Consider the following 18,762-nt stretch of genomic DNA (forward strand, 5'->3'; position numbering starts at 1 on the left):
GACCCTGAATCGAGTGTTGCTCCAACACCGCCCCCGATCCCCTCAGACTGGCATCTGTTGTCAGCGTGACCCAGTCGGGAATCCAGAAGGGACCGCCCTTGCTTAATCGCTGGTTCTGTAACCACCAGAGTTAAAGTGATGATCTGATCTGATGAGGTTGGCCATCCCATTTGGTCTTTTTGGAGTCTAGGTCCACTTTCCATGATCTCAACCACAGAATACGGCGGGCCAGGACAGACGTAGACGACGCCTTGGCCGCCAGCACACCTTCCTCAGAGGACGCCTCCTGAATGTAATAAGTGGTGGTAGTAATGTGAGACAGGTATTGTCTGGCACTGTCAGATATATCCTCGGGCAGCTCTTCCTCTAATGCCTGAACCCATGCTTCAATACCTTTTGCAGCCCAGGAGGCAGCAATAGTGGGTCTATGCACAGCTAGGGAGTAAATAGATTTCAAGCATCCTTCCACACGATTATCTGTCGGTTCTTTTAGTGAGGTGACAGTGGTGACAGGCAGAGTTGATGACACCACAAGTCGGGTGATGTGAGAATCCACCACTGGTGAATTTTTCCACTTGCTACATAACTCTGCAGGGAGAGGATAGCGAGCCAATGCCCGTTCATGCAGAGGGAATTTTTTTCCCTGGAGTAGACCAGGGTTCCTTTCTGATGTCCACTAAATGGGGTAACATAGTTTTAACCACTTTCTTTTGTTTAAACATATCAGTTTTCTTTGCCACGGTAGTGGAATCCTCATAATCAGAGATTTGTAGGAGTTGTTTAATAGCAACGACTAAGGCAGGGACATCAATCTGCAAGGGAGAATCCCCATCAGTAACGCCAGATTCAGTGTCTGGCAGGTCCATATACTCCCCCTCCTCTTCAGATGAAACATCAGAGAGGTATGTGAACTGTGAGGAAGAAGTAGCCTGTTTAGATGACCCAGAGACACGAGAGTGACCTGGAGTGGATTTCTGTCTAACTAAAGACTGATTTAATTGCTGCAGCTGGTTAGATAAATTTTCCATCCAAGGATTAACCATAGGGACATGCTGTAGTGGCACAGGTGGTCCCATAGGGGGCGTAAGGCGTTCTACCAGAGTACCCAGTAGGTTTGTGAACGCAGCCCAGGGTGGCTCCTGAGTAGACCCAGGAGCTGCGGACTGGCAAGTAGGTGTATGACACATAGTACACAGACCATCATACACCAGCTCCCTTTCTGGTAAATCCTTGAAGCATGCTCTGCATGATGCAAGAGCTTCAACTGATTTACTGCCCTTTCTGTTAGACATTATGGTACAAATGCAACAACAGAGCAACTTAGCACGATAAAGCCAAGCAAAGTACAATACCTGCGAATAAATCTGTATATAGATAAATAATAATAATGCACTATATATACTGACCCGGACGCACCTAGTCCCTCAGGGTACAGAATATAGTGATATATATATATATTTGGGAAACACTGAAAGTGAAACCACACAGCAGATACAGGCACACACAGTCACAGGCAATGCAGAAATTATTACAACAATAAGGCTGCACTGGATTAGAATATATATATATATATATATATATATATACTGCGCGGTCCTAGACCGGAGGTATATATTAGAATACTCGTACAATATATTCTATAACAGGTACACTTTTTCTTAACTAACGCTGTCTGTATAAAGACATGTAGAATACTCAAGCATTTGTAAAGTCTCAGTGCTGTATACAGGGCGGCTTTACAAGGGAGACCTTGCCCTGCAGTCCCGGAGACCAGCCGCAGCTATGCTCAGAAGATGGCGCCCAGCATCTCAGTAAGTTTGTGAGGGATAGTGTGAGGCAGCACCAGGGCAGGAAAATCTACTCAGAAATGGCACCCTGGGCCGGGAAGGGGGGTGCTACAGGTCAAGCGCCACCTCCCTTGTGCTGGACTTCGACCCCAGGTACTGTGAGTCTTATTAAATGGGGTGTTAGTACACCCGGCCTGTACTTGGATGCCCTGGTGGTCTAGTAGGATCCCTGCTCGGAGACAGTGTCCACGCCAGTGCAGCGACCCGTCTCCCTGGGTCGTGGACGGAACGCTATTTAATGGTGGGTCCTCCTGGGGACCCTCTTACCTCCTCCCCATAGAAGCCACGTGAACCAGCAGAGAGTCTGCGACTGTGTGCTGGAGCATCTCCGCCGCAAGTACCCGGTAACAGAGCCACGGGAGTATGCAACGCCACTTGGGAGGTGATGGAGCTGTAGCGCTGAAGTGTCGAACTGACATACAGCACTGACAGCCCACCGAAGAAATCTTCTTAGCAAGCTTATTTCAGAGCTGCCAGTGCAGCCCTCCCGTTAGGTGACCTGCTGCTGCAGGTACCAACTCAAAACTGAATTCCCAGTGCCTGGAGGCAGGGATTATAAGGGAGGCCCCAATGCATCCTGGGACAATCTAAAGCTTTAGCCTGTTGGTACCTCTGAATCAAGATCCACTCTACACCACCGATGTTTTCCTGTGGAAACCAATGTATCCTGCTGCAGAAAAGGAAGCCATGGTGAGTTAATGTGAGTAATCAAGGTATGTAAGTCAGAACAGATTATTATAATGATGATAATACAGAATACTTCAAGCTCCTATTAATACGTAATAATAAAATGGAACATAACAAGCCACATGCTGCTTTTGGCAGCAGCACATTGTGATTACAATTGATGATCAGATCCTCAACATAGATTATACATACCAGTGATTTCATTACAGGACACATCCAACTTTTGTAGGTGAACGTAATTACAAAGAATCTGAATATCAAGTAATTTCTGTGCCTGAAAGGGCAGAAAAAAATAATTTTAAGACAGCAATTTACTGGCAAGAGACTAGAAAATAAAAAATGAGCTTCTCTACCACATCAATAATTTATTAAACTATATTGTATGATAGCAGGAATCTACTTCCAATGAGCTAATGAAACAGCCTGGTGCTGGATTATCAGGAGGAGATAATGGTATGTGCTACTACCAGTGACATTGTCAGGATTTATTACACCCCCTCTCTATACTGTTGAGTGGACGTTATGGAATGAACTAAGGTTTTCAAATTACAAGAAAATTTAAATCATAAAAATTAAATAAGAATTAAATTATAGAACATTCTATAAGGCAAACAAATGTTAAGTGCAATAACTTGTAAATGCAGCATTGTCACACTGTGGTCTCCACTTAGCACACACCTCCAGGCCAGGTAACAGTAAAAGAGGTGGGGATGGAATATTACTATCCAAATCTTTCACACACACACAGTTCTACCAAAGGTTCATTCAATTCACATCATTTGAAGTACATTCTATCACGATTTACATTCCATTCTCTCTGCGTGTTGCAGCTATCTATCACCTACCAAATTTTGGTAAGATCTTTTTGCCTGGCTTCCTCACTTCCTGTCCTCTGATATCTCCACCATCATCACGGGTGATTTCAAAATCTGCTGCTAATGCCTCCAAACTACTCTCTCTCACACCTCCTCTCTCGTTATGTCCAAATGGATTGGCTCCTCTGCTCATCAGGAGGGCCACTGAATTGATCTTGTATTCACAAGACTATGCTCAGTTTCTGAATTCACTAACACTCCTTTCCCTCTCTCAGATCACAACCTTATCACACGCATGCTCTCCTCCATTACTTCAAACTCAGTGTCACTGAAGTCCTCCAAGACTATCTACCACTCCTATCGCAATGCCCTGGACACTGCCAAACAGACATATTTCCAACCTCTCATCTCTGCTCAAGCCTTTAACCCCAAATTACTTTTTAAAACGTTTAAATCAATACTCAACCCTTCCTCACCCAATCCACCAGCCACTATCAATGTCCAAGATCTTGCTTCCTACTTCATGGACAAGATTAATAAGCTCTGAGATAAAACGGCTTGCTCTTATTCAGCCAGTGACCTGCTCAATTCCATATATGAACCCTCAGGCACCTTCTCTTCATTTGATCCCACATCCTCATACTCGACTACCTCTCTTCTTGATCCTGTATTCATCACAACATTAACTAAAATCTTAATCTCTCTCTCTTTCTCTCTCTCTACTGGTATCTTTCCTTCACTGTTCAAGCATGCAGTGATTACTCCCATCCGGAAATAAAAGAAATCTGAACTCTCTCTCAAACTACCATCCCATCTCTCAGCTCCCATGTGCATCCAAGTTACTTGAGAGACTTGCCTACACTCGCCTCACACACTTTCTTAATTCACACAACTTACTGAACCCACTTCAATCAGCCTTTTGTTCCCAACACTCCACAGAGACAGCACTGACTAAAGTAGTGAATAAGTCTAAAGGCCATAACTCACTTCTTATTATTACAATCCCTAGGTCTTCAGGATACAGCTCTCTCTTTGTTCATATCCTATCTTTCTAATCACTCTTTCTGTGTCCGCTTCTCTGAATCCACCACCTCTTCACTACCTCTATCTAGTTGGAGTACCGCAAGGCTCAGTGTAGGTTGTCTGCTTTTATCAATATATACCACATCTTTTGGGAAACTAATCAGCATTTTTGGGATTTCAGTATCATCTGCAAGCGGATGATACTCAAATCGACCTATCCTCCTTAAATTTGTCACCAACTGTATTGGTCCGTGTCACTGAATGCCTTTCTGCCATTTCATCTTGAATGTCATCTAGCCACCTCAAACTTAATATTTCCAAAATAGAATTAATTAAATTTCCACTGACCTACGTATAGTAGTAGCCAACCAGATATCTCTATAGCTCTATAACTATTATAGCTATTTGCTATAATTAATGCACGGAAATGTTCATTCTTTGTGCTGTTTGTTACTAGCCTTTTCTTAGTAGAAGCTGTCTAAATTAATTTATTTAAAAAATGTGAACAGGCAGTTCAGAATAGGACAAATCAATACAAACCATTATAAAAATAATCATTTTGTCTAGAATTCCATTCCAGTAAGAAAAGCAGCCCAGTAACTAACGAAATAAATAATAAGAATTTACTTACCGATAATTCTATTTCTCGGAGTCCGTAGTGGATGCTGGGGTTCCTGAAAGGACCATGGGGAATAGCGGCTCCGCAGGAGACAGGGCACAAAAGTAAAGCTTTTACAGGTCAGGTGGTGTGTACTGGCTCCTCCCCCCATGACCCTCCTCCAGACTCCAGTTAGGTACTGTGCCCGGACGAGCGTACACAATAAGGGAGGATTTTGAATCCCGGGTAAGACTCATACCAGCCACACCAATCACACCGTACAACTTGTGATCTAAACCCAGTTAACAGTATGATAACAGAGGAGCCTCTGAAAGATGGCTTCCTAAACAATAACCCGAATTAGTTAACAATAACTATGTACAAGTATTGCAGATAATCCGCACTTGGGATGGGCGCCCAGCATCCACTACGGACTCCGAGAAATAGAATTATCGGTAAGTAAATTCTTATTTTCTCTATCGTCCTAAGTGGATGCTGGGGTTCCTGAAAGGACCATGGGGATTATACCAAAGCTCCCAAACGGGCGGGAGAGTGCGGATGACTCTGCAGCACCGAATGAGAGAACTCCAGGTCCTCCTTTGCCAGGGTATCAAATTTGCAAAAATTTACAAACGTGTTCTCCCCTGACCACGTAGCTGCTCGGCAGAGTTGTAATGCCGAGACCCCTCGGGCAGCCGCCCAAGATGAGCCCACCTTCCTTGCGGAATGGGCCTTAACAGATTTAGGCTGTGGCAGGCCTGCCACAGAATGTACAAGTTGAATTTTGTTACAAATCCAACGAGCAATCGACTGCTTAGAAGCAGGTGCACCCAACTTGTTGGGTGCATACAGTATAAACAGCGAGTCAGATTTTCTGACTCCAGCCGTCCTTTAAATGTATATTTTTAAGGCTCTGACAACGTCCAACAACTTGGAGTCCTTCAAGTCGTCTGTAGCCGCAGGCACTACAATAGGCTGGTTCAGGTGAAACGCTGATACCACCTTAGGGAGAAAATGCGGACGCGTCCGCAGCTCTGCCCTATGTCGAATGGAAAATTAAATAAGTGCTTTTATAAAACAAAGCCGCCAGTTCAGATACTCTCCCGGCCGAAGCCAGGGCCAGTAACATAGTCACTTTCCATGTGAGATATTTCAAATCCACATTCTTTAGTGGTTCAAACCAATTGGATTTGAGGAAATCTAAAACTACATTTAGATCCCACGGTGCCACCTTAGGCACCACAGGAGGCTGTATATGCAGTACTCCTTTGATAAAAATCTGGACCTCAGGGACCGAGGCCAATTCTTTTTGGAAGAATATTGATAGGGCCGAAATTTGAACCTTAATAGATCCCAATTTGAGACCCAAAGACAATCCTGATTGCAGGAAATGTAGGAAAACGACCCAGTTGAAATTCCTCCATCGGAGCACTCCGCTGCTCGCACCACGCAACATATTTTCGCCCAATACGGCGATAATGCTTCGCGGTGACTTCCTACCTTGCCTTTATCAAGGTAGGAATGACTTCTTCTGGAATGCCTTTTCCTTTTAGGATCTGGCATTCAAACGCCATGCCGTCAAACGCAGCCGCGGTAAGTCTTGAAAAAGACAAGGACCCTGCTGAAGCAGGTCCCTTCTCAGAAGTAGAGGCCACGGATCGTCCGTGACCATCTCTTGAAGTTCCGGGTACCAAGTCCTTCTTGGCCAATCCGGAGCCACTAGTCTTACTCCTCTTTGCCGTATAATCCTCAATACCTTTGGTATGAGAGGCAGAGGAGGAAACACATATACCGACTGGTACACCCAAGGTGTTACCAGCGCGTCCACAGCTATTGCCTGCGGATCTCTTGACCTGGCGCAATACCTGTCCAGTGTTTTGTTGAGGCGAGACGCCATCATGTCCACCATTGGTTTTACCCAACGGTTTAATAGCATGTGGAAGACTTCTGGATGAAGTCCCCACTCTCCCGGGTGAAGGTCGTGTCTGCTGAGGAAGTCTGCTTCCCAGTTGTCCACGCCCGGGATGAATACTGCTGACAGTGCTATCACGTGATTCTCCGCCCAGCGAAGGATCCTGGCAGCTTCTGCCATTGCCCTCCTGCTTCTTGTGCCGCCCTGTCTGTTTACATGGGCGACTGCCGTGATGTTGTCCGACTGGATCAACACCGGTCTTCCTTGAAGCAGAGGTTCCGCCTGGCTTAGAGCATTGTAGATTGCTCTTAGTTCCAGAATGCTTATGTGAAGAGACTTTTTCAGGCTCGACCACACTCCCTGGAAATTTTTTCCCTGTGTAACTGCTCCCCAGCCTCTCAGGCTGGCATCCGTGGTCACCAGGATCCAATCCTGCATGCCGAATCTGCGGCCCTCCAATAGATGAGCCTCCTGCAACCACCACAGAAGGGATACCCTTGTCCTCGGCGACAGGGTTATCCGCAGGTGCATCTGAAGATGCGACCCTGACCATTTGTCCAGCAGCTCCCTTTGCATGGAATCTGCCGAAAGGGATTGCTTCGTAAGAAGCTACCATTTTTTCCCAGGACTCTTGTGCATTGATGTACAGACACCTTTCCTGGTTTTAGGAGGTTCCTGACCAGGTCAGATAACTCCTTGGCTTTTTCTTCGGGAAGAAAAACCTTTTTCTGAACTGTGTCCAGAATCATCCCCAGGAACAGCAGACGAGTTGTCGGCATTAATTGGGATTTTGGAATATTCAGAATCCATCCGTGCTGCTTTAGCACCTCTTGAGATAGTGCTAAACCCATCTCTAGCTGTTCTCTGGACCTTGCCCTTATTAGGAGATCGTCCAAGTATGGGATAATTAATACGCCTTTTCTTCGAAGAAGAAATATTATCTCGGCCATTACCTTTGTAAAGACCCGAGGTGCCGTGGACAAACCAAACGGCAGCGTCTGAAACTGATAGTGACAGTTTTGTACAACGAACCTGAGGTACCCCTGGTGTGAGGGGTAATTGGAACGTGGAGATACGCATCCTTGATGTCCAAGGATACCATAAAGTCCCCTTCTTCCAGGTTCGCTATCACTGCTCTGAGTGACTCCATCTTGAACTTGAACTTCTTTATGTACAGGTTCAAGGACTTCAGATTTAGAATAGGCCTTACCGAGCCATCCGGCTTCGGTACCACAAAAAGAGTGGAATAATACCCCTTCCCTTGTTGTAGAAGAGGTACCTTGACTATCACCTGCTGAGAATACAGCTTGTGAATGGCTTCCAAAACCGTCTCCCTTTCTGAGGGGGACGTTGGTAAAGCAGACTTCAGGAAACGGCGAGGTGGCTCTGTCTCTAATTTCAACCTGTACCCCTGAGATATTATCTGCAGGATCCAGGGATTTACCTGCGAGTGAGCCCACTGCGCGCTGTAATTCTTGAGACGACCGCCTACCGCCCCCGAGTCCGCTTGCGAAGCCCCAGCGTCATGCTGAGGCTTTTGTAGAAGCCGGGGAGGGCTTCTGTTCCTGGGAAGGAGCTGCCTGTTGCTGTCTCTTCCCTCGTCCTCTGCCTCGTGGCAGATATGAATAGCCCTTTGCTCTCTTATTTTTAAAGGAACGAAAGGGCTGCGGTTGAAAGGTCGGTGCCTTTTTCTGTTGGAGAGTGACTTGAGGTAGAAAGGTGGATTTCCCGGCCGTAGCCGTGGCCACCAATCCGATAGACCGACCCCAAATAACTCCTCTACGCATCGCCTGTCCACTGTCGTGTCCATAAAGCTCTTCTGGCCGAAATGGACATAGCACTTACCCGTGATGCCAGTGTGCAGATATCTCTCTGTGCATCACGCATATAAAGAAATGCATCCTTTATTTGTTCTAACGACAGTAAAATATTGTCCCTGTCCAGGGTATCAATATTTTCGATCAGGGACTCTGACCAAACTACCCCAGCACTGCACATCCAGGCAGTCGCAATAGCTGGTCGTAGTATAACACCTGCATGTGTGTATATACCTTTTTGGATATTTTCCATCCTCCTATCTGATGGATCTTTAAGTGCGGCCGTCTCAGGAGAGGGTAACGCCACTTGTTTTGATAAGCGTGTTAGCGCTTTGTCCACCCTAGGAGGTGTTTCCCAGCGCTCCCTAACCTCTGGCGGGAAAGGGTATAAAGCCAATAACTTCTTTGAAATTAGCAGTTTTTTATCGGGGCACCCCACGCTTCATCACACACGTCATTTAATTCTTCTGATTCGGTAAAAACTACTGGTAGTTTTTTCACACCCCACATAATACCCTGTTTAGTGGTACCTGTAGTATCAGCTAAATGTAACATCTCCTTTATTGCCAAAATCATATAACGTGTGGCCCTACTGGAAAATACGGTTGATTCGTCACCTTCACCACCGGAATCAGTGCCTGTGTCTGGGTCTGTGTCGACCGACTGAGGCAAGGGGCGTTTTACAGCCCCTGACGGTGTTTGAGGCGCCTGGACAGGCACTAATTGAGTGTCCGGCCGCCTCATGTCGGCAAACGACTGCGTAAGCGAGTTGACGCTATCCCGTAATTCCACAAATAAAGGCATCCATTCTGGTGTCGACCCCCTAGGAGGTGACATCCTCATATTTGGCAATTGCTCCGCCTCCACACCAATAACGTCCTCATACATGTCGACACACACGTACCGACACACAGCAGACACACAGGGAATGCTCTATACGAAGACAGGACCCACTAGCCCTTTGGGGAGACAGAGGGAGAGTCTGCCAGCACACACCAAAAAGCGCTATATATGACAGGGATAGCCTTATGATTAAGTGCTCCCTTATAGCTGCTTTTATATTAATATATATATAGCCATTTATTTTGCCCCCCCTCTCTGTTATACCCTGTTTCTGTAGTGCAGTGCAGGGGAGAGACCTGGGAGCCTTCCTGACCAGCGGAGCTGTGACAGAAAATGGCGCCGTGTGCTGAGGAGATAGGCCCCGCCCCTTTTCCGGCGGGCTCGTCTCCCGCTATTTAGTACATTTAGGCAGGGGTAAATATCTCCATATAGCCTCTGGGGCTATATGTGAGGTATTTTTAGCCTTTTTAAAGGTTTTCATTTGCCTCCCAGGGCGCCCCCCCCCCAGCGCCCTGCACCCTCAGTGACTGCCGTGTGAAGTGTGCTGAGAGGAAAATGGCGCACAGCTGCAGTGCTGTGCGCTACCTTAAGAAGACTGCAGGAGTCTTCAGCCGCCGATTCTGGACCTCTTCTTGCTTCAGCATCTGTGAGGGGGCCGGCGGCGTGGCTCCGGTGATCATCCAGGCTGTACCTGTGATCGTCCCTCTGGAGCTTCATGTCCAGTAGCCAAGAAGCCAATCCATCCTGCACGCAGGTGAGTTCACTTCTTCTCCCCTCTGTCCCTCGTTGCAGTGATCCTGTTGCCAGCAGGAATCACTGTAAAATAAAAAACCTAAGCTAAACTCTCTAAGCAGCTCTTTATGAGAGCCACCTAGAATTGCACCCTTCTCGGCCGGGCACAAAAATCTAACTGGAGTCTGGAGGAGGGTCATGGGGGGAGGAGCCAGTACACACCACCTGACCTGTAAAAGCTTTACTTTTGTGCCCTGTCTCCTGCGGAGCCGCTATTCCCCATGGTCCTTTCAGGAACCCCAGCATCCACTTAGGACGATAGAGAAAAATAAATAAATAGACAAATAAATAAATAAATTGCATCATGTTAGCATTTAACCACAAACTAGTTTTAAGTAGAGATGAGCGGGTTCGGTTCCTCTGAATCCGAACCCGCCCGAACTTCAGGTTTTTTACACGGGTCCGAGCAGGCTCGGATCTTCCCGCCTTGCTCGGCTAACCCGAGCGCGCCCGAACGTCATCATCACGCTGTCGGATTCTCGCGAGGCTCGGATTCTATCGCGAGGCTCGGATTCTATATAAGGAGCCGCGCGTCGCCGCCATTTTCACACGTGCATTGAGAGTCATAGGGAGAGGACGTGGCTGGCATCCTCTCCGTTTAGAGAAGAGAGAGACACAGTATTTTCGGGGAGCATTATTAGGAGGAGTACTACTGTATACTACTATACTACTTGCTGAAGTGATATTTATAGATTAGATAGTGTGACTGTAAGTGTATTATCTGACTTGTGGGGGAGACACTGACAGTGGGGAGCAGTTAGAGTCTGAGAGCAGGACTCAGGAGTACATATAACGTACAGTGCACACTTTTGCTGCCAGAGTCAGTGCCACACTGCCATTGTTGTGACCACACTGACCACCAGTATAATAATATATTTTGTGATTGTCTGCTTAGGCCTCGGAGTACTAGTTGCAAGTTGCAACGTGACCTGTCCTGAAGTGACCACCAGTTTAATAATCAATCACCACCAGTTTAATATATATATATATATATATATATATATATATATAATTGTATATAATATATATATATATATATAATATTGTATACCACCTACCCGTGGTTTTTTTTTTTTTTCATTCTTCTTTATACATACTACTATAGTAGCTTACTGTAGCAGTCTGCGGTGCTGTGCTGACCTGACAGTGTCCAGCAGGTCCGTCATCAGTCATTACATAATAAATATATATAGTACCTGTCCGGCTGCAGTACTAGTGATATTATATTGATTTCATCTCATTATCAATAATTTATCATCCAGTCTAGACTCTATATTAGCAGCAGACACAGTACGTTAGTCCACGGCTGTAGCTACCTCTGTGTCGGCACTCGGCAGTCCATCCATAATTGTATACCACCTACCCGTGGGTTTTTTTTTTTCTTTCTTCTTTGTACATATTACTATAGAGTATAGTAGCTTACTGTAGCAGTCTGCGGTGCTGCTGAGCTGACAGTGTCCAGCAGGTCCGTCATCAGTCATCATTACCTAATAAATATATTATCTACCTGTCCGGCTGCAGTACTAGTGATATTATATATACATACATATATATATTGATTTCATCTCATTATCAATCATCCAGTCTATATTAGCAGCAGACACAGTACGTTAGTCCACGGCTGTAGCTACCTCTGTGTCGGCACTCGGCAGTCCATCCATAATTGTATACCACCTACCCGTGGGTTTTTTTTTTTCTTTCTTCTTTGTACATACTACTATAGAGTATAGTAGCTTACTGTAGCAGTCTGCGGTGCTGCTGAGCTGACAGTGTCCAGCAGGTCCGTCATCAGTCATCATTACCTAATAAATATATTATCTACCTGTCCGGCTGCAGTACTAGTGATATTATATATACATACATATATATATTGATTTCATCTCATTATCAATCATCCAGTCTATATTAGCAGCAGACACAGTACGTTAGTCCACGGCTGTAGCTACCTCTGTGTCGGCACTCGGCAGTCCATCCATAATTGTATACCACCTACCCGTGTTTTTTTTTTTTTCCTTTCTTCTTTGTACATACTACTATAGTATAGTAGCTTACTGTAGCAGTCTGCGGTGCTGCTGAGCTGACAGTGTCCAGCAGGTCCGTCATCAGTCATCATTACCTAATAAATATATTATCTACCTGTCCGGCTGCAGTACTAGTGATATTATATATACATACATATATATATTGATTTCATCTCATTATCAATCATCCAGTCTATATTAGCAGCAGACACAGTACGTTAGTCCACGGCTGTAGCTACCTCTGTGTCGGCACTCGGCAGTCCATCCATAATTGTATACCACCTACCCGTGTTTTTTTTTTTTCTTTCTTCTTTGTACATACTACTATAGTATAGTAGCTTACTGTAGCAGTCTGCGGTGCTGCTGAGCTGACAGTGTCCAGCAGGTCCGTCATCAGTCATCATTACCTAATAAATATATTATCTACCTGTCCGGCTGCAGTACTAGTGATATTATATATACATACATATATATATTGATTTCATCTCATTATCAATCATCCAGTCTATATTAGCAGCAGACACAGTACGTTAGTCCACGGCTGTAGCTACCTCTGTGTCGGCACTCAGCAGTCCATCCATAATTGTATACCACCTACCCGTGGTTTTTTTTTTTCTTTCTTCTTTGTACATACTACTATAGTATAGTAGCTTACTGTAGCAGTCTGCGGTGCTGCTGAGCTGACAGTGTCCAGCAGGTCCGTCATCAGTCATCATTACCTAATAAATATATTATCTACCTGTCCGGCTGCAGTACTAGTGATATTATACATACATATATATATTGATTTCATCTCATTATCAATCATCCAGTCTATATTAGCAGCAGACACAGTACGTTAGTCCACGGCTGTAGCTACCTCTGTGTCGGCACTCGGCAGTCCATCCATAATTGTATACCACCTACCCGTGGTTTTTTTTTTTTCTTTCTTCTTTGTACATACTACTATAGTATAGTAGCTTACTGTAGCAGTCTGCGGTGCTGCTGAGCTGACAGTGTCCAGCAGGTCCGTCATCAGTCATCATTACCTAATAAATATATTATCTACCTGTCCGGCTGCAGTACTAGTGATATTATATATACATACATATATATATTGATTTCATCTCATTATCAATCATCCAGTCTATATTAGCAGCAGACACAGTACGTTAGTCCACGGCTGTAGCTACCTCTGTGTCGGCACTCGGCAGTCCATCCATAATTGTATACCACCTACCCGTGTTTTTTTTTTTTCTTTCTTCTTTGTACATACTACTATAGTATAGTAGCTTACTGTAGCAGTCTGCGGTGCTGCTGAGCTGACAGTGTCCAGCAGGTCCGTCATCAGTCATCATTACCTAATAAATATATTATCTACCTGTCCGGCTGCAGTACTAGTGATATTATATATACATACATATATATATTGATTTCATCTCATTATCAATCATCCAGTCTATATTAGCAGCAGACACAGTACGTTAGTCCACGGCTGTAGCTACCTCTGTGTCGGCACTCAGCAGTCCATCCATAATTGTATACCACCTACCCGTGGTTTTTTTTTTTCTTTCTTCTTTGTACATACTACTATAGTATAGTAGCTTACTGTAGCAGTCTGCGGTGCTGCTGAGCTGACAGTGTCCAGCAGGTCCGTCATCAGTCATCATTACCTAATAAATATATTATCTACCTGTCCGGCTGCAGTACTAGTGATATTATACATACATATATATATTGATTTCATCTCATTATCAATCATCCAGTCTATATTCGCAGCAGACACAGTACGTTAGTCCACGGCTGTAGCTACCTCTGTGTCGGCACTCGGCAGTCCATCCATAATTGTATACCACCTACCCGTGGTTTTTTTTTTTTCTTTCTTCTTTGTACATACTACTATAGTATAGTAGCTTACTGTAGCAGTCTGCGGTGCTGCTGAGCTGACAGTGTCCAGCAGGTCCGTCATCAGTCATCATTACCTAATAAATATATTATCTACCTGTCCGGCTGCAGTACTAGTGATATTATATATACATACATATATATATTGATTTCATCTCATTATCAATCATCCAGTCTATATTAGCAGCAGACACAGTACGTTAGTCCACGGCTGTAGCTACCTCTGTGTCGGCACTCGGCAGTCCATCCATAAGTATACTAGTATCCATCCATCTCCATTGTTTACCTGAGGTGCCTTTTAGTTGTGCCTATTAAAATATGGAGAACAAAAATGTTGAGGTTCCAAAATTAGGGAAAGATCAAGATCCACTTCCACCTCGTGCTGAAGCTGCTGCCACTAGTCATGGCCGAGACGATGAAATGCCAGCAACGTCGTCTGCCAAGGCCGATGCCCAATGTCATAGTACAGAGCATGTCAAATCCAAAACACCAAATATCAGTAAAAAAAGGACTCCAAAACCTAAAATAAAATTGTCGGAGGAGAAGCGTAAACTTGCCAATATGCCATTTACCACACGGAGTGGCAAGGAACGGCTGAGGCCCTGGCCTATGTTCATGGCTAGTGGTTCAGCTTCACATGAGGATGGAAGCACTCAGCCTCTCGCTAGAAAACTGAAAAGATTCAAGCTGGCAAAAGCACCGCAAAGAACTGTGCGTTCTTCGAAATCCCAAATCCACAAGGAGAGTCCAATTGTGTCGGTTGCGATGCCTGACCTTCCCAACACTGGACGTGAAGAGCATGCGCCTTCCACCATTTGCACGCCCCCTGCAAGTGCTGGAAGGAGCACCCGCAGTCCAGTTCCTGATAGTCAGATTGAAGATGTCAGTGTTGAAGTACACCAGGATGAGGAGGATATGGGTGTTGCTGGCGCTGGGGAGGAAATTGACCAGGAGGATTCTGATGGTGAGGTGGTTTGTTTAAGTCAGGCACCCGGGGAGACACCTGTTGTCCGTGGGAGGAATATGGCCGTTGACATGCCTGGTGAAAATACCAAAAAAATCAGCTCTTCAGTGTGGAGGTATTTCAACAGAAAAGCGGACAACAGGTGTCAAGCCGTGTGTTGCCTTTGTCAAGTTGTAATAAGTAGGGGTAAGGACGTTAACCACCTCGGAACATCCTCCCTTATACGTCACCTGCAGCGCATTCATAATAAGTCAGTGACAAGTTCAAAAACTTTGGGCGACAGCGGAAGCAGTCCACTGACCAGTAAATCCCTTCCTCTTGTAACCAAGCTCACGCAAACCACCCCACCAACTCCCTCAGTGTCAATTTCCTCCTTCCCCAGGAATGCCAATAGTCCTGCAGGCCATGTCACTGGCAATTCTGACGAGTCCTCTCCTGCCTGGGATTCCTCCGATGCATCCTTGCGTGTAACGCCTACTGCTGCTGGCGCTGCTGTTGTTGCTGCTGGGAGTCGATGGTCATCCCAGAGGGGAAGTCGTAAGCCCACTTGTACTACTTCCAGTAAGCAATTGACTGTCCAACAGTCCTTTGCGAGGAAGATGAAATATCACAGCAGTCATCCTGCTGCAAAGCGGATAACTGAGGCCTTGACAACTATGTTGGTGTTAGACGTGCGTCCGGTATCCGCCGTTAGTTCACAGGGAACTAGACAATTTATTGAGGCAGTGTGCCCCCGTTACCAAATACCATCTAGGTTCCACTTCTCTAGGCAGGCGATACCGAGAATGTACACGGACGTCAGAAAAAGACTCACCAGTGTCCTAAAAAATGCAGTTGTACCCAATGTCCACTTAACCACGGACATGTGGACAAGTGGAGCAGGGCAGGGTCAGGACTATATGACTGTGACAGCCCACTGGGTAGATGTATGGACTCCCGCCGCAAGAACAGCAGCGGCGGCACCAGTAGCAGCATCTCGCAAACGCCAACTCTTTCCTAGGCAGGCTACGCTTTGTATCACCGCTTTCCAGAATACGCACACAGCTGAAAACCTCTTACGGCAACTGAGGAAGATCATCGCGGAATGGCTTACCCCAATTGGACTCTCCTGTGGATTTGTGGCATCGGACAACGCCAGCAATATTGTGTGTGCATTAAATATGGGCAAATTCCAGCACGTCCCATGTTTTGCACATACCTTGAATTTGGTGGTGCAGAATTTTTTAAAAAACGACAGGGGCGTGCAAGAGATGCTGTCGGTGGCCAGAAGAATTGCGGGACACTTTCGGCGTACAGGCACCACGTACAGAAGACTGGAGCACCACCAAAAACTACTGAACCTGCCCTGCCATCATCTGAAGCAAGAAGTGGTAACGAGGTGGAATTCAACCCTCTATATGCTTCAGAGGTTGGAGGAGCAGCAAAAGGCCATTCAAGCCTATACAATTGAGCACGATATAGGAGGTGGAATGCACCTGTCTCAAGCGCAGTGGAGAATGATTTCAACGTTGTGCAAGGTTCTGATGCCCTTTGAACTTGCCACACGTGAAGTCAGTTCAGACACTGCCAGCCTGAGTCAGGTCATTCCCCTCATCAGGCTTTTGCAGAAGAAGCTGGAGACATTGAAGGAGGAGCTAACACGGAGCGATTCCGCTAGGCATGTGGGACTTGTGGATGGAGCCCTTAATTCGCTTAACAAGGATTCACGGGTGGTCAATCTGTTGAAATCAGAGCACTACATTTTGGCCACCGTGCTCGATCCTAGATTTAAAGCCTACCTTGGATCTCTCTTTCCGGCAGACACAAGTCTGCTGGGGTTGAAAGACCTGCTGGTGAGAAAATTGTCAAGTCAAGCGGAACGCGACCTGTCAACATCTCCTCCTTCACATTCTCCCGCAACTGGGGGTGCGAGGAAAAGGCTCAGAATTCCGAGCCCACCCGCTGGCGGTGATGCAGGGCAGTCTGGAGCGACTGCTGATGCTGACATCTGGTCCGGACTGAAGGACCTGACAACGATTACGGACATGTCGTCTACTGTCACTGCATATGATTCTCTCACCATTGAAAGAATGGTGGAGGATTATATGAGTGACCGCATCCAAGTAGGCACGTCACACAGTCCGTACTTATACTGGCAGGAAAAAGAGGCAATTTGGAGGCCCTTGCACAAACTGGCTTTATTCTACCTAAATTGCCCTCCCACAAGTGTGTACTCCGAAAGAGTGTTTAGTGCCGCCGCTCACCTTGTCAGCAATCGGCGTACGAGGTTACATCCAGAAAATGTGGAGAAGATGATGTTCATTAAAATGAATTATAATCAATTCCTCCGTGGAGACATTGACCAGCAGCAATTGCCTCCACAAAGTACACAGGGAGCTGAGATGGTGGATTCCAGTGGGGACGAATTGATAATCTGTGAGGAGGGGGATGTACACGGTGATATATCGGAGGATGATGATGAGGTGGACATCTTGCCTCTGTAGAGCCAGTTTGTGCAAGGAGAGATTAATTGCTTCTTTTTTGGTGGGGGTCCAAACCAACCCGTCATTTCAGTCACAGTCGTGTGGCAGACCCTGTCACTGAAATGATGGGTTGGTTAAAGTGTGCATGTCCTGTTTATACAACATAAGGGTGGGTGGGAGGGCCCAAGGACAATTCCATCTTGCACCTCTTTTTTCTTTAATTTTTCTTTGCGTCATGTGCTGTTTGGGGAGGGTTTTTTGGAAGGGACATCCTGCGTGACACTGCAGTGCCACTCCTAGATGGGCCCGGTGTTTGTGTCGGCCACTAGGGTCGCTTATCTTACTCACACAGCTACCTCATTGCGCCTCTTTTTTTCTTTGCGTCATGTGCTGTTTGGGGAGGGTTTTTTGGAAGGGACATCCTGCGTGACACTGCAGTGACACTCCTAGATGGGCCCGGTGTTTGTGTCGGCCACTAGGGTCGCTTATCTTACTCACACAGCTACCTCATTGCGCCTCTTTTTTTCTTTGCGTCATGTGCTGTTTGGGGAGGGTTTTTTGGAAGGGACATCCTGCGTGACACTGCAGTGACACTCCTAGATGGGCCCGGTGTTTGTGTCGGCCACTAGGGTCGCTTATCTTACTCACACAGCTACCTCATTGCGCCTCTTTTTTTCTTTGCATCATGTGCTGTTTGGGGAGGGTTTTTTGGAAGGGACATCCTGCGTGACACTGCAGTGACACTCCTAGATGGGCCCGGTGTTTGTGTCGGCCACTAGGGTCGCTTATCTTACTCACACAGCTACCTCATTGCGCCTCTTTTTTTCTTTGCGTCATGTGCTGTTTGGGGAGGGTTTTTTGGAAGGGACATCCTGCGTGACACTGCAGTGACACTCCTAGATGGGCCCGGTGTTTGTGTCGGCCACTAGGGTCGCTTATCTTACTCACACAGCTACCTCATTGCGCCTCTTTTTTTCTTTGCGTCATGTGCTGTTTGGGGAGGTTTTTTTGGAAGGGACATCCTGCGTGACACTGCAGTGACACTCCTAGATGGGCCCGGTGTTTGTGTCGGCCACTAGGGTCGCTTAGCTTAGTCA

At 46.1% G+C, this 18,762-nt stretch overlaps 1 protein-coding gene across 3 annotated transcripts in view; it reads right to left on the minus strand.

Annotated features, from left to right (window-relative positions):
- Positions 1 to 18,762, minus strand: part of LRGUK (leucine rich repeats and guanylate kinase domain containing) — a 338,728-nt gene that overhangs the window by 227,201 nt on the left and 92,765 nt on the right. For all 3 annotated transcript variants that reach the window (XM_063926758.1, XM_063926757.1, XM_063926759.1), the window contains exon 3: positions 2,727 to 2,808. In XM_063926758.1, the coding sequence (XP_063782828.1) occupies positions 2,727 to 2,808 (82 nt within the window). The remainder of the gene's footprint in view (positions 1 to 2,726; positions 2,809 to 18,762) is intronic.

This window comes from Pseudophryne corroboree, chromosome 6 (genome assembly GCF_028390025.1).
Source record: "Pseudophryne corroboree isolate aPseCor3 chromosome 6, aPseCor3.hap2, whole genome shotgun sequence".
In the NCBI taxonomy this organism is placed as follows: Eukaryota; Metazoa; Chordata; class Amphibia; order Anura; family Myobatrachidae; genus Pseudophryne; species Pseudophryne corroboree.